General features: G+C 55.0%; 1 protein-coding gene across 4 annotated transcripts; it reads right to left on the bottom strand.

Moving 5' to 3' along the window:
* Positions 1-1505: 1505 nt before the first annotated feature.
* CD300C (CD300c molecule) lies at positions 1506-14060 on the bottom strand. Of its 4 annotated transcripts, XR_011492478.1 has the most exons (6): positions 13773-14060; positions 13007-13336; positions 11151-11274; positions 5573-5895; positions 4603-4726; positions 3122-3334 (listed from the first exon to the last, which is right to left on the bottom strand). XR_011492478.1 is itself a non-coding variant. In XM_070480022.1 (5 exons), the coding sequence occupies exons 1-4, from the start codon at positions 13831-13833 to the stop codon at positions 5607-5609; spliced, it is 804 nt and encodes a 267-aa protein (XP_070336123.1). In that variant the 5' UTR covers positions 13834-14060; the 3' UTR covers positions 1506-2602; positions 5573-5606. The 4 variants fall into 4 exon arrangements, 3 of the variants coding, with proteins under 3 accessions (XP_070336123.1, XP_070336122.1, XP_020728423.2); XM_070480022.1 differs by lacking the exons at positions 3122-3334; positions 4603-4726 and adding an exon at positions 1506-2602; XM_070480021.1 differs by having other exon boundaries at positions 3122-4726.
* Positions 14061-14827: the final 767 nt, after the last annotated feature.

Genomic DNA, 14827 nt, shown 5'->3' with positions numbered 1-14827 from the left:
ACAACAGAGGATGAGATGGTTGGATGGCATCACATACTCAATGGACATGAATTTGAGCAAGCTCCAGAAGCTGGTGATGGACAGGGAAGCCTGGCGTGCTGCAGTCCATGGGGTCGCAAAGAGTTGGACATGACTGAGCAACTGAACTGCACTGAACTGGTGATCCGATGGTTAGGACTCGGTGCTTCCACTCCCAGGGCTCAGGTTCAATCCCTGATCAGGAAATTAAGATCCCACAAGTGGCATGGCCTGCCCCCCCCCCAAAAAAGTATATAATTCATCATGGTAATGTAGTAAATGGCATCCGGTCCCATCACTTCATGGCAAATAGATGGAGAAACAGTGGAAACAGTGGCTGACTATATTTTTCTGGGCTCCAAAATCACTGCAGAAGGTGACTACAGCCATGAAATTAAAAGACACATACTCCTTGGAAGGAAAGTTATGACCAACCTAGACAGCATATTAAAAAGCAGAGACATTACTTTGTCAACAAAGGTCCGTCTAGTCAAGACTATAGTTTTTCCAGTGGTCATGTATGGATGTGAGAGTTGGATTGTGAGGAAAGCTGAATACTGAAAAATTGATGCTTTTGAACTGTGGTGTTGGAGAAGACTCTTGAGGATCCCTTGAACTGCAAGGAGATCCAACCAGTCCATCCTAAAGACGATCAGTCCTGGGTGTTCATTGGTAGGACTGATGCTGAAGCTGAAACTCTAATACTTTGGCCACCTGATGCAAAGAGCTGTACTGCAGTCCATGGAGTCATAAAGAGTTGGACACGATTGGATGACTAAACAACAACATGCAAAGCATCATATAAAAATCCAGTACTTTTCATAAGCCAGGAATGGAAAGATATTTATAAGGAAACATTCTGCAAACATTAAAACCAGTGGTAGGGACTTCCCTGGGGATCCAGTAGGTCCATGCTTTCAATGCCAAAAGTGAAAGTCACTCAGTCATGTCCGACTCTTAGTGACCCCATGGACTATACAGTCCGTGGAGTTCTCTAGGCCAGAATACTGGAGTGGATAGCCGTTTCCTCCTCCAGGGGATCTTCCCAACCCAGGGATCAAACCCAGGTCTCCCACATTGCAGGCGGATTCTTTACCAGCTGAGGCACGAGGGAAGTCCCACAAGCCTCAGGGCATGGCCAAAGGAAAAAAAAGGCAAATCGTGAAAAGGCTTCCCTTTAAAAGCGGGAGAAAGACCAGGATGTTCATAAAGATGACTTCGACTCAAGGCTTTCATTGGCTTATGGAATAAACAAGAAAGAGAAACAAAAGAAATGAGAACTGGAAACGAAGAAACAAAATTCTAAATAATTATTGGTGATTTGACTGTCTACCCAGAAGGCTAGAAGGAGTGAGTCAGGTTTTAGCAGGGTTGCTATATATTGTAGTTTCTCTTTTTATTTCTAGTTTCTTGAGTGGTTTTTATGATGAAAAGGTGTTAAATTTTATCAAATATTTTTTCTGCTTCAATTGAAATGATCTTGTGGGTTCTTTTCTCGACATAGTTTATTCTTCCTTTTAAGTTTGATTAATTGTACAATTTATATGGAAGAGGGAACGGCAAATATTTGCAAAGACTCCCAATGTCAGACAACAATGTGCAGTGATGTCCTATCAGGTAAGACTTTTCATAAAGCTGTAACAGCGCTGTATCTGTTTCCAGAGTCAAACAATTAGACAAATAAAACAGGGTAAAGAGTCTAGGAAAAATGTACAAGAATACACAGAAATTAAATGTAGGGAAAAAGCTCTGTGACATTGGTCTTAGCAATGATTTTTTTAATATAACACCTAAAGCATAATAAAATCAAAAATTAATAAGTGGGACTGCATCAGATTTTAAAGCTTATGCACAGTAAAAGAAGCAATCAACAAAAATGAAAAGGAAACTTACAGAATGGGAGAAAAAATTTGCAAACCACACTTCGGGATAAGGGGTTAATATCTCAAATATATAAAGAAATCATACAACTCAACATGAAAAAAAAAATCCAATTTAAAAACTGCAGTGAGGAATTCGTCTCTGCAGCCCAGTGATGAGCCCTGCACACGTTCACTGCCCAGGGCATGGGTTCAATTTCTGGTTGGGGAGCTAAGATCCCACAAGCCAAGAGGTGCGGCCAAAAAGAAAAACTGCAGAGAAATTGAGTAGACAGTTTTCCAAAGTGTCTATTTCATGGCCAGCTGGTCCATGAAAAGATAGTCAACATCTCTAACCATCAAGGAAATGCAAATCGCTTCACGCCTGTAGAATGGCAGTCACCAAGACGACTACAGTTGACAAGTGCTGGCAAGAAGGTGGAGGAGAGGGAACGGCTATGCATCGCTACCACTGAGGAAGATAGCATGGAGGCTCCTGCAAACCTGAAGAGAAGAATGACCATATCACCTGGTCATCCCACATCTAGGTGCGTATCAAAAGGAAGTGAAAACAGGATCTCGAAGAATATCCACACACCCACGTTCACTGCAATAACCGAGATATGGAAACAAACCGAAACGTCTAACAGCAGATGAAGAGATGAGGAAGACATGGTGTACACACGGTGAGATTGATGCCATACATCAGTTATATCTAAAAATACCTGGAAAAAATGAAAATAAAGTGATCTTGGGGACTGCTAAAAATATATGAATGCTCTGAGGGGAGGATAAATTAGGAGTTTGAAGTTAACATTTACATACTACTATACATATTGAATAAAATAGCTGATCGACAAAGACCTACTGTATAACAGGGGGGGCCTCTAGTCAATACTCTGGAACAACCTCTATGGGGGAAGAATCTAAAAAATGGATATATGTGTACGTATGTATAACAGAATCATTTTACTGTACACCTAAAACTAACACAACATTGTAAATCAACTCTATTCCATTATAAAACAAACATTAAATTGACAAAGAAGATGCTGGGTTGACAAACCTATATGTGTATATACATGCACACTCTGGAAAATCATATGCATATATATGGTAAAACCATGAAGAAAGGAGATGATGAATGTAAAATCCAGAGTTTAAAGGAGGAACTTAGGGCTTCAAAAGTTTTAACGATCTCTATTACTTAAGCTGCAAGATAGATACTCAAGAGTTACTGAGTATTCCTGGTTTAAAGAGTAGGCATTTATTAGGCATATTCTTTTGTTTGTATGATACATTGCAAGAAAAAGTTTCCCCAAAGTTCCCCGAGTGTTCTGGGAGGAACACTGGCACTGAATTTATTGGTCAGAAGTCATTTCCATCCAGCAGAGGGGGCTGTGACCCCGGGCAGTCAGAGCAACAGACGTCACCGGTTCTCGGAGCTTCTCGAGGGCCTGTGGACCCAGAGGACAGCGCCAAGCAGGCCCGGGAGCAGGGGCGCCTTCAGGAAGACCAGGAGCAGGAAGTGGGCGCTGCCCAGCAGGGGCCGGTGGGGGACCCGGGGACAGACAGGGAGCAGCATCCTCAGAGGAAGCCCTGGGCTCTCCACCCCAGCCCCCCAGAGCGGAGGCCACGACAACCCACATGAAGATCACCCCCGGACAGGGCAGCCTCTTCCTAAGGACCCCTGCCGCCCTTCTCTCTGCAGAACAATTCCCCGCGAGAATCAGGAGCATGAGGCTGGACGTGGCCGTGAGAATCTCGTGAGGGAGACCAGGGATCCCGGCGGGATCTGGGCAGGAGGAGGATGCCTTCCGAGGCCCTCCGCAGGTGGGGTTACCCTATCTGGGGCACAGTAATCAGTCGTGGGGTTATTTACTGTCTCTTCTCCTATAAACAGCGTTTTCCACGAAGGAAGGGACTGTTTGTTTTATTCACAGGGAGAAACTCGTACCAGGCTGATACCTCTGAAGAACAGCAGTTAAACATCTGCCGTATACTCTAATATGAAATAAAAATTAAACTTTAAAAAAGTCATATGGTGAACATTAAAAAAGTGATGGTAGTAGTTGACAGATGAATGAATGACTCCCTGAGCTCTCTCTGCCCTTGGAGGCTGGGGTTCTTCGACGGGCTGACACGTCTGACCAGGGTTCAAGGTGGGGAGGGGCCACAGTGCAGGAGCCAGTGATGCCCAGAGCTTCTGCCACCTGCTCTACCCTGGACCGGGTCCCGAAGCCTCCTTTTATGGGACATTTGCACTCACTTTTCTCTCTACCTGGAGCCTTATTTCTGCAGAAACCTGAATGCCAGGCTCCCCAGATCCTGCAGGTCTCCCCTCAAAGGATTCAGCCAAGCATCCCTGATTATCATGTATTAAATAGCAGATCTAATCATATTCCCACACACACTCTCACCAAACCCCAGTGACTGGTATTGCTCCGTAGTACTCATCACAAACCACCATCTTTACATAGGAACTCTGTGTGGACTGGCCCAGGGCATGACTTCCCCCTTAGAGCACAGTTCTCATCAGAGTAGGATCCTGTCTGGGTGGTCTTACCTGCATCCACAGCAGAGCACCAGGCATGTAGTGGGACCTTCACAATCAGGTGTGGGAATAAACGAGGGGCCCGGAGACGGAAGACCAAATCCCCCACCTGTCCCCTCACCCAGAGGAGAAACCACCCGGGTGCCCTGTCCTGGGACGTGGGCCCCTTACCGAGGAGGGTGGCTGGGATCAGGGGTCTCCTGACCAGATGGGGTGCTCCAGGTGTGCCCTGGCAGGGTCGTGGGAGAGCCTGGGGAGACTGTGGACCTCTCGGGGCTAGTGGCTGTAGCAGGGGCTGAGAGAGAAGCACAAGGCAGGCCCTGTCTCCTTCCCCTGGTCCCCACACGCCGGCCTGGTGTGGATGTGACTCACACAGTCAGGGTCACTCAGGCCACCTGATCAGATGTGCTATGTCCACCGCTCCCCATGGTCTCACCCAGGGCTGACCAGCACCCTGGGCCCCCTCCCCCCAACCTTCAGATGCACCTTGGCCAGGGGGGCATGGTCAGATGCAGAGTGGAGAAAAAGAGGGAGAAACAGGCTTAGCCCAGCAGGGCCGGAGGAAGTCCCCCAGAGCCACTGAAGAAGCCTCACTCAGGTCGGGGGCACGGTTTGCACTTTCCTTGGGGTTACAAGAGAAGCCCCAGAACCCCGGGAGGGCCTTCCAGAACACTGTAGGGTCATTGGTGGCCTCTGGGCCAGCACAAGGGCAGAGTGTATATTGGATCGTGGTGGAGAAGCCCGCCGCAGGTGCACGCTCTGGAGCAGGAACCACCCCGGGCTCGGGGGCGGGCTCGTCTCACCTCCTCAGGGGCCCTGGGGTCAAGGCCGGCCTGTATGCAGTGGGGCCTTGTGAGAGTGCGCCCCCGTAGGTGGGACCCTGCACAGGCCAGAAAGAGACACGGGCCTCTTGAGAGTGGACGTGCCCTTGTGAGGACAGCAGGCAGCCTGGACCCCAGAGTGGGATGCCTGCCCGCCTGTGAAGCAGGAATGTGCGTGAATGTCTCCACTTGGAGACAGAGTGAGCCAGGATCACTGCCCAACACCTCCCGGTCATCCTGGCCCAACTTTTCTGTCCCACTTCCATCCTGAGGGTCTGGGTGACCAGCCTGGTGCTGGAGTGAGGGTGAAGGATGCTCACCTGGGACCACAGACACCTCCACCTGAAGGTGGGGTCAAATGAAAGTGGCACATAGATGCCACGTCCATATGTTCCTGCATCCCCCTCTCTGAGGCTCTCCAAGGTCACTGTGAAGGTGAGGTTTGCAGGATGGTCTCTGATGGACACGCGGCCCTCCCTCACTTCTCTCGCAGACCCTCCAGTCTCCACAGTATTCCACAAACAGGGGGATTTGCACCAGAATTTGCTGTTTTGCTGGAATTCCTCCTGGTACCGACACGCCACGCTCAGCGATCCCCCCACGATGCCCGTCACTCTGCTCGGGCCGCTCAGGGACAAACAGCCTGGAAAGCACAGTCGGGTCCGGCTTTCACCAGATGGGCCTGGGTCAGAAGAGCCCCGGATGCGGGTCCCTCAGCTGCCCATGGGGTCTGGAGGAGGCCAAGGCAGAAAGGGAGCCTTCCTCAGACCCAGGGGAGGAAGACGGGGAGGAACTCCCTCCTCACCGAGGAGAGGGTGTCCTCGGAGACAGAAGGACCCAGGATGGGAACACCTCCGTGTGTGGGTGTTGGGGGGGTGCCCCAGGAGGTCATCTCTGACTGTGACCGTTGAGGTGTGACCATCACAGGCGCCCCCTCCCACCAGCACAGTGGACCAGCCTCACCTGCTTCACAGCCTGAACCCTCCTGCTCGCTGCTGAGACAGGCGGCGGCCCCTCCTGGGACCTTCGACCCCTCCCCCCGCTCACCCAGCTCCAGCCTTGCCCCCTCCACTCCCCCAGGAAGGGCTCAGCCACTCACCTGGGACCTGGAGCAGCAGCAGCGCTGAAGGCAGCCACCTGGCCCTGCCCCTCGGGGTCATCTCCCCAGCAGGGATGGCGCCTGCAGCAGCGCCAGGCCCCGGGCAGGGACAGGGTCAGGCCTCCTCAGAGCAGTCCCTCCCCATCCCCACTTCCGCTCCTCTGGGCCTCTCTGCTTCCTGGTTCCGTCCCAGGTCAGGTCAGATGGTCCAGGGGGCAGGGGGCAGGAAGCTTAGGGGGAGGGGCACTCGGCTGGTCCTGGGCAAGGACCCGCTTCCCTCATCTCCGCTCAGCCCAGCGACTAGACACGTGCCGAGCCCCTCGATCGGGGAGGCTGTCCCCTCCTCACCCAACCCACAGTAGGTCCTCTTTCGGTCTCACACGCCCATCCACAGCAGGGACAAGCGGGTTCCTCTTCGTGGCACATCCCCACCCTCTGCGATACGTCATTTCGTTCTGGTCAGGATGGGAAGTCTGAGGGTGGATGTCATGCTCATCCACCCTCCCCAGTCCTGGTGGTGACCAAGCGGTCACTGTCCCCCCATCTGCAGCTCCAGGCGACCACAAGACTCTGCCCCCACAGGACACAAAGTCCTCTTCCCACCCTGCAAATCTGCCCCCATACCCCAGACGACCCCCTACGCCCTATCCTGGCTCTGGTTCCCCCCAGGGTACACATCCCTCAGGCTGGGGCTCCCCCCGTCTCGGGCCCCTCGCTGCCCACATTAGACACAGATCAGCGGTTCCCAGCCTTCCTTGACCCCTTCTTCACGCTCCACCTCTGGACAGAGTCTACTCCCCTTTGAGAAGCAGAGAGAGACTGAGGACGGACAGGAGCCAGAGGAGAAGACGCTGGGTGGAGGGATGAGGAGCTGGGGACCTGGGGGCTGAGAGGAGCCTCCTCCCCCGTCAGTGGCACACGGGGGGCGGTTGTACAACAGGGGCCCGAGGGCAGACTGCCGGGCCTCTCCTGGATCCACGATGAGCAGGGGCCTCTTCACGGTGCAGAGATGAGGGAGGGACCTGCCCACAGACACGAGACACCGCCCCTCCTCGCTCACAACGGCATTCTCACGTGACATGCAGGGCCATGGAGTCATAGCTTCCTGGGCAGTGGGATGGGGGTAACAGGGAACTGCAGTCCTGCCCTCGGGTAGGTTTTCTCAGCTTCTCAAGATTGTCTGCAGAAACCAGGGTCTCCCATCCCTCCCATGCGGGTCTTAACTCTCCCCACTTCCCGGGCACGGGCAGTGGACCTGGGTCCCAGGGCACAGCTGGAGAGATGCAGTAGAGATGGGTCACTCTGCTTGACTGATCACTGACCACCCCAGCGACTCCTGCCCTTCTCCAGATGAAGCCCCCGCGTTCTGACCAGGCCTCTCCCACAGCTCGTGGCAGCACGCAGAGGCCCAGAACTCAGCCACCTCATCCTGACTCCAGATCCACCCCCAGGCTGCCCCTCTCCCCACACTGGGCCTCACCCAGACCCTTGGACCCCTATTCCTCCTCCTGACGCACAGCCAACACCCTTGACGGTACCACTTCTGACCCTCCCAGCTGAGTCTGGTTCTCTTGCTGTCTGTCCCGTTGGACCACTGGACGCCCCCTCTGGGACTGACCTCCTGGGGTTTGTGGCTGCCTGTGTGTCTGCATCTGGGCTGTGGCCCCAGGAGCTGATGTCACCTTCCTGCCTGAAGCCCAGTGTCTTTCCAGCATGGCCTGTGGCAATTCAGCTAAGGGATCAATGACTGCACTCCTCTCTCAGGACTCCCCTGCTTTCAGGAAACTAACCTCTCCAATCCTGCTTTTCCTTTTTCTACTCAGGCTACTGAACATGACTGGACCATGATTCTTGGAGAACTTGGCACCAGTGGGCCCTGCAAGCAGCTGCCCTCTGCTCTCCCCTGGATCCGCATCTAAGATGCTCCCAAGGCCGGACGTTTGCACCTGCAGTTCCGTTTGCCTGAGGCTCTTCGTCCAGGCGCCCCCAGGGCTCACTGCATTGCTTTCTTCTGGACTTGGTTAAAGATCACCCTCTTCACCAGGCTGATAGCACTCATCCCTTACTGTCTCACCAATAGCACCTCCTCTTATCTTGTGTTACTAAAGATACCCTTCAGTGTGGACTTGGACATTTCTGCATGTCTGCATACCTGTACTATTGTGTCTGTTATTTATCTCTGTCCACCAACTGGAATGTGAGCACCAAAAGCTGAGCTCTTTCTTCTGTTTAATCATGGTTGGAGGTAATGCCTAGGTTACTGGTTACTACTTTGGTCCTCTCCCCATATATTTGCTGCATGAAAATGGGGCGCAATTCCCCAGGTCCTGGCTGCTTCAAATAGATGAGTCAAGATGATAACCTGCCTCTCAGAGATCTTTGGTGCTGGCAAGTTCATCATGATGCAGTTTGAACTGAAACTCTGGGAAGCCTACCCAGGTCTTTGGCTCTACAAGTCATGGCGACTAAGCTAATGAATAGAAGACTCACTCATGGCCCCTCAATCGATTTAAAAACTTGAACCGGGTCTATAACCACGGGCCTTGAATGATGGGGTGAGGGTGGGGCTTGAGTTACCTTTGAACAGGAGGAAGGAAGGATTCTGCGATAGTTGCATAAATTTCATACTGTTATTCTTCTACCAGCCATCCGCAGAGGACCTAAACACACTAACCAGTTTGACTGGGCATGGGGAATGGAATAATCTGATTTGCCATGCAATGCTGGATTCTGTTCTGAACCTACACCAATTGGAGAAATCCATATGGCCCTTCGGTCCATTAGACAGAACAGTGGGGTGTGAAGGTTCGGGCAGAATGGAGTCATGATTCAGGTCCCGTGCGTGCTGGCCCCGTGGACCGTCGACTCTCTGCATTGTTGTTTCCTGAGCTTTAGAATGCCTAATTAAATAGACACAATCAGCAACTGGAGGATTCCCCACAGTGGATCTGAGACCTGTGGAGGGTGGGTGATTACGGTACCACGGATGATGTGGGAAACCATGGGACTGCCTGGATCCATCAAAACAGATCCAAAAGGAAGATTCCCACACTCCTGGGGTTTGAAGACTGCAGAGAGGGCACCTGAGAGTTCAGTGCATGACTGATGCTCCCCGGATGAGTCGGCAGCTCTGAACTCGATTTTGATCTGTGGTTACAGTTCAGAAGCACCTATAGAGGAGGTATGCTTTTGGTTTTAGACTCATGGGCAAGGAAAGAGAACTAGAGGGAAATCCACAAAGACAGTATTCTGAGAGAGAGGTAGAGTGTGATACAGGACAGATGGACAGAAGGCCATTTCCATCCAGTGGTCTGACTGCATCATCGAAGAGGACACGATGAACCTGGGGGCTACTGGTTCTCATAAATGGACCGACTCCGCCTGTCTGCAGAGCTCCTCAGAGGCCTGTTGACCCAGAGGACGGCACTGAGCAGGCCCAGGAGCAGAGGCACCTTCAGGAAGACCAGGAGCAGGAAGTGGATGCTGCCCAGCAGGGGCCTGTGGGGCACACGGGAACAGACAGTGAGCAGTATCCTCAGGGAGGCCCTGGGCTCTCCACCTTGCTTGCCCCATGTCCAGGTTCTTTGGCTACAAGAATCTAAACAAGGATCAACCCAACACAGAGCAGCCCCACCTGAAGGACTTCTGGACCCTGATCTTCAAGAATTGCCCCTGACACTTAGGACTGTGGACATAAGGGTGGATGTGGCTATGAGAATCATGTGAGGGAGACCAGAGATCCAAGGGGGACCTGGGCCTTAGGAGGGTCTCTGTCTGAGCCCTCCTCATGGGGGCTTCCCCAGAGGCCCAGAGGGTAAAGAATCTGCCTGCCATGCAGGAGACACCCGGGTTGGATTCAGGGTCAGGAAGATCCTCTGAGAAGAGAATGGCTACCCACTCCAGTATTCCTGCCTGGAGAATCCATGGACAGAGGAGCCTGGTGGGCTACAGTCTGTGCGGGTCACAGAGTCAGACACAACGGAAACACCTAAGACCCTCCTCATGTGGGGGATTTGCGGTCGAGGGTATGGAACCCAATACTGGGAGACTTGGTTGAGGTCTGCTAGCCAGTGGAGAATCACCACCTCGAGCACAGGGACTCATCCGTCTTATTCAGTGAGCAGCCGGTACCTGCCCAGGGTCTCCAAAGCTCCAGTCCTTAAAAGCCCTTGGCTGGTGAAAGAGTGACCCCCTCAGCTCTGCACCCTCAGAGGCCAGGCCTCTTCAGCAAGATGATACTGATGAGCAGGGCTCCAGGGGACAGAGGGGTCACTCACGCCCAGAGCATCTGCTTCCGGCACTGCCCCTGGCTGGGGGCCTTTGGTTCAAACTGTTCCTCCGTGTGCCTGGGGCCATATTTCTGAGGATCCCGGCATACCTTGCCCCCAGATCCTGCAGGCCTCCACTCAAGTGTCTGTAATCAGTTAGGTGCCCTCTCATCATTGCGTGTTAACTAGCAAACTCCACCACCCTCCTACCCATGCTGGCTCCTCACCCAGGTGACATTGTCCTGCAAGCAATCATCAGGAGGTGGTGTATTTATACCACCGACCTGTCGATCTGTTTGTTATGTGAGTCCCCTCTTAGAACACGACTCTGTCAGGGCAGGACTGGGTCTGTGCGCTTTGCTACTGTAGCCCAAGTCAACGAGAGCTCCGGGCACTTAGTAGGACCCTTACTGCTTGTTACAGAATTTGTTGAATAAATTCGGGTCTTTGGTGAAGGGAGACTTGCCTATTACTCCCTGGGCTCACTGAGAAATCACCCAGGTGAGATGTCCTGGGCTGGGGGTCCCTTACCGATGAGCTTGGCCGGGATCAGGGGCCTCCGGCCCAGACACGGTGCTCCAGGTGGGCACTGGCAGGGTCGTGGGAGCCTCCGGGGTGCTTGTGGACCTCTTGGGGCTGGTGGTTGTCATAGTGACTGAGGGAGAAACACAAGTCAGGCCCCGTTTCGTCCCCTGGGTCCCCTCCCTCCGTCCCAGTGTGGTTCTGACTCACAGTCAAGGTCACTCACGCCATCTGGATGGACGTGCTGTGTCCACCACCCCCGTGGCCGCACCCAGGCCTGACCAACACCCTGGGCCCCCTCCCTGCCCCTCTCCAGATGACCCCAGGCCAGATGGGCACTGGTAGAGGCATATGGCCCTGCTCCCCTGGGGATCTGAGAGTGTAGAGAGGGCACTTGGCTCCAGGTCACCCCAGCCACAGACACACCTCTGTCCTCCAGGCCACCCTGCCAGGGGACAAACGCGGTGACCAGTACTCTTTAGGGATTAACACAGAGAGACGGGGCGGACAGTGACGGGCAAGGGGAGAGGCTGGAGTGACGCTCAGACAGAAAGTCCTGCAGCTGAGTCTGAGCTGAATCAGTAGACCCTGTGTCCCTGTCAGCCAGGCCCAGGGCCCCAGGCGGTCCTCTCCGTGGGAGGAAATGATGGAAAGATCTAGAGAAATACCGACCTGGTGGACCCCATGAAATGTGCCTCTCCTGAGGTTAGTGGACAAAGCCCTTCCCCGACACACCCCGCGGAACCAGTAAACTTTCGCTTCTATTCTTGTAAAGAGAAACATACAAAGGAAACGTGCCTCGTGAGAGAGAAGCAGCGGCCAGCAGGAAGGAGCTCAGGGAGCCGGGGGCGACGTCAGAGCAAGCAGTCAGGGGAGAAAGCGTGTGTGTGCACAGAGGATCGTGGCTGGCTTCCTAGGACACCAGAGCAGCCTTCTGTGAAAGAAGACTTACTGGGGCTTCCCTGGTGGTCCAGTGGCAAAGAATGTGCCTCCCACTGCAGGGGACGGGGGTTCGATCCTTGGTCTGGGAAGATCCCACACGCCACTGGGCGTGCACAATGCCTGAGAATGTGCTCTAGAGCCCGCGCTCCGCGGCAGGAGACGCCACCGAGCAAGAAGCCCGAGCGCCGCAGCAAAGAGCAGCCCACGCTCGCTGCAGCCGGAGAAGGCCCGGGTGCAGCAGCCGGGACCCAGCACGGCCAGAGACAAAGAAAGGAAAGTTTAAGGATTCATTTTCGGCACGTGGCGGTCTACTGAGGGCCATGACACCTCCTAAGAGCCCTGTTCCTCATCCTTCTTTGCCTAACGGGCCCCTCTGGATTTCCTCCTTGGGTACCAGGTGCCAGAGGAAGAGGGAGAGGCAAGGTCTGGCTGGAGCAGGGAGGGGTCTCCAAAGCATCCAGAGCCCCACGTGGGCTCCGGGACCCTGCCTCCCCCCTCTCGCGGCTGCTGCAGATCCCCAGGACCACCAGGGTGAGGCTGGGGCCCCAGGAGCCTCCACGACACTGCAAAGTCCTCTCCTGGCCCTGCTGGCCCCCGCCCCCGAGGGCTGGCCAGAGCGGTCCAGGAAGAGACCCAGGGTCACCTTCAGAGTGGACCTGACCCTTGTCCAGTCAGGAAGGCCGCAGGCCCCCAGATTCAGGGCGTCTCCCCCTCCCCTTCCACCCAGGAGATCTTCAGGTGTGAGGGTGTGTCGGGGTAGACACAGAGGAGGTCTCGAAGAACCAGAGGTGCACATGTGCTGCCGACCACTCAGAGCCTGGGTCCTGATCACCGATCCCAGGACACCCTCTGCTCCAGGTCCTCCCTGAGGGTCAGGGTCCCAGGTACGGTCAGCAGCCCTAGAGCTGACGTCGCAGGCTCACCTGGGATCACAGACACCTCCACCTGGAAGGTGGGGTCAACTGAAAACGGTACATAGATCCCACATCCGTACGTTCCCGCATCCTCCTCTCTGAGGCTCTTCAAGGTCACTGTGAAGGTGAGGCTCGCAGGACGGTCTCTGATGGACACGCGGCCCCTCCTCACTTTTCTCTCTGACTCTCTGGTCTCCACAATCTTCCATGGTGACACACACGGGTGTTTGCACCAGTATTTGATGTTGTCTACCAATGCCTCCTGGTACCGACACTCCACGCTCAGGGATCCCCCCACGATGCCTGTCACAGTTTGGGGACCACTCAGGGACAAACAGCCTGGAAAACACAAACAAGTCTAACTCCATCAGGTGAGTCTGGGTCTGGGGAGCCCTGGATGCAGGTCCCTCAAGGGCCTGTGAAGTCTGGAGGAGGCCAAGGCAGGAGGCAGGCCCTTCCTCAGACCTAGGGGAGGAAGACGGGGAAAGGAGGTCCCTCCTCACAGAGGAGAGGGATCCATGGAGACAGGATGGGAAAAACTGTGTGTGTGGGGCCCCAGGAGGTCATCTCTGACTGTGACCGTTGAGGTGTGACCATCACAGGCGCCCCCTCCCACCAGCACAGTGGACCAGCCTCACCTGCTTCACACCCTGAACCCTCCTGCTTGCTGCTGAGACAGGTGGCGGCCCCTCTTGGGACCTTCGCCCCCCTCCCCCTGCTCACCCACCTCCAGCCCTGCCCCCTCCCCTCCCCCAGGAAGGGCTCAGCCGCTCACCTGGGACCTGGAGCAGCAGCAGCGCTGAAGGCAGCCACCCGGCCCTGCCCCTCGGGGTCATTTCCCCAGCAGGGATGGCGCCTGCAGCAGCGCCAGGCCCCGGGCAGGGACAGGGTCAAGCCTCTTCAGGGGATTCCCTCTTGGTGCCCACTTCTCTGCGCCTCTCCGCTCCTTGTCCAGCCCTGTCCCTGTTCCCCACAGTCCTCCTGGCGGCCGGCGCTGAGCCGCGTGCAGAAAGCTCGGGGTGAGGAGCAGAAGGATGTGCGACGCCGGCCGGTGACCCCCGGCTCCTCTCCTTCTGGTGACTGGACGTCCGCGGTCGCTTCCAAGGATGAGTGGCCCACTCAGCTCAGCCCACAGCTGCCCTCTGAGTGTCTCACACGCACCCCCCCAACACCTGGGCCACACTGGGCTGTCTCCGAGGCGTGTCCCCACCCTTGGTGATGCATCATTTCCTCTGTGGTCAGGGCGGACGGCTCCGGGGGCAGGTGCCAGCTTCCTCCATCCTCTCTGGCCTAGGTGGTGACCACAGCGGGTCTGTGTCCCGCCGACCTACAGATCCATGCACCCGTGAGAGCACCACCCCGTGGAGCGTCAGGCTCCTCTTCAGTCAACCTCAGATGCTCCCAGGAGGTCCTGTCAGGTCCGAGCACAAATCCCACAGCCCAGGGCTTCCCTCCGGGTGTGCATCCTGGATCCCCGACACAGACAGGGAGCCGCTGACCCCATCGCTCCATGTTCCTCACTGTTTCCTCTTCTTTTGAGAGTGGACTGAATCGTGAGCCTCAGGACAGAGAGCTGAGTGTGAGCAAGGGCAGCTCAGCGGTGAAAGATGCTCTGGGGGACGCTGGGACCCCTGGAGTCACGGGCCATTTACCCTCCACCCAGGGGCGTGGAGGGGGTGGCTGCACATCATGTGGGCGGTCTGCCCGAAGACACCAGAACTGGCCTCTCCTTTGAGTTCAAAGTTATGAGCAGAGATGCCGAGAGCGGGGGTGGTCCTTCCCAGGAGGTAGGCAGGCAGGTCTGTCCTCACTCAGAGTGACTCATCCTCA

This window comes from Odocoileus virginianus, chromosome 17, assembly GCF_023699985.2.
Source record: "Odocoileus virginianus isolate 20LAN1187 ecotype Illinois chromosome 17, Ovbor_1.2, whole genome shotgun sequence".
NCBI classification, from domain to species: Eukaryota; Metazoa; Chordata; class Mammalia; order Artiodactyla; family Cervidae; genus Odocoileus; species Odocoileus virginianus.
The sequence above is the reverse complement of the archived record's forward strand: the minus strand, read 5'-3'. Positions and strand labels throughout refer to the sequence as shown.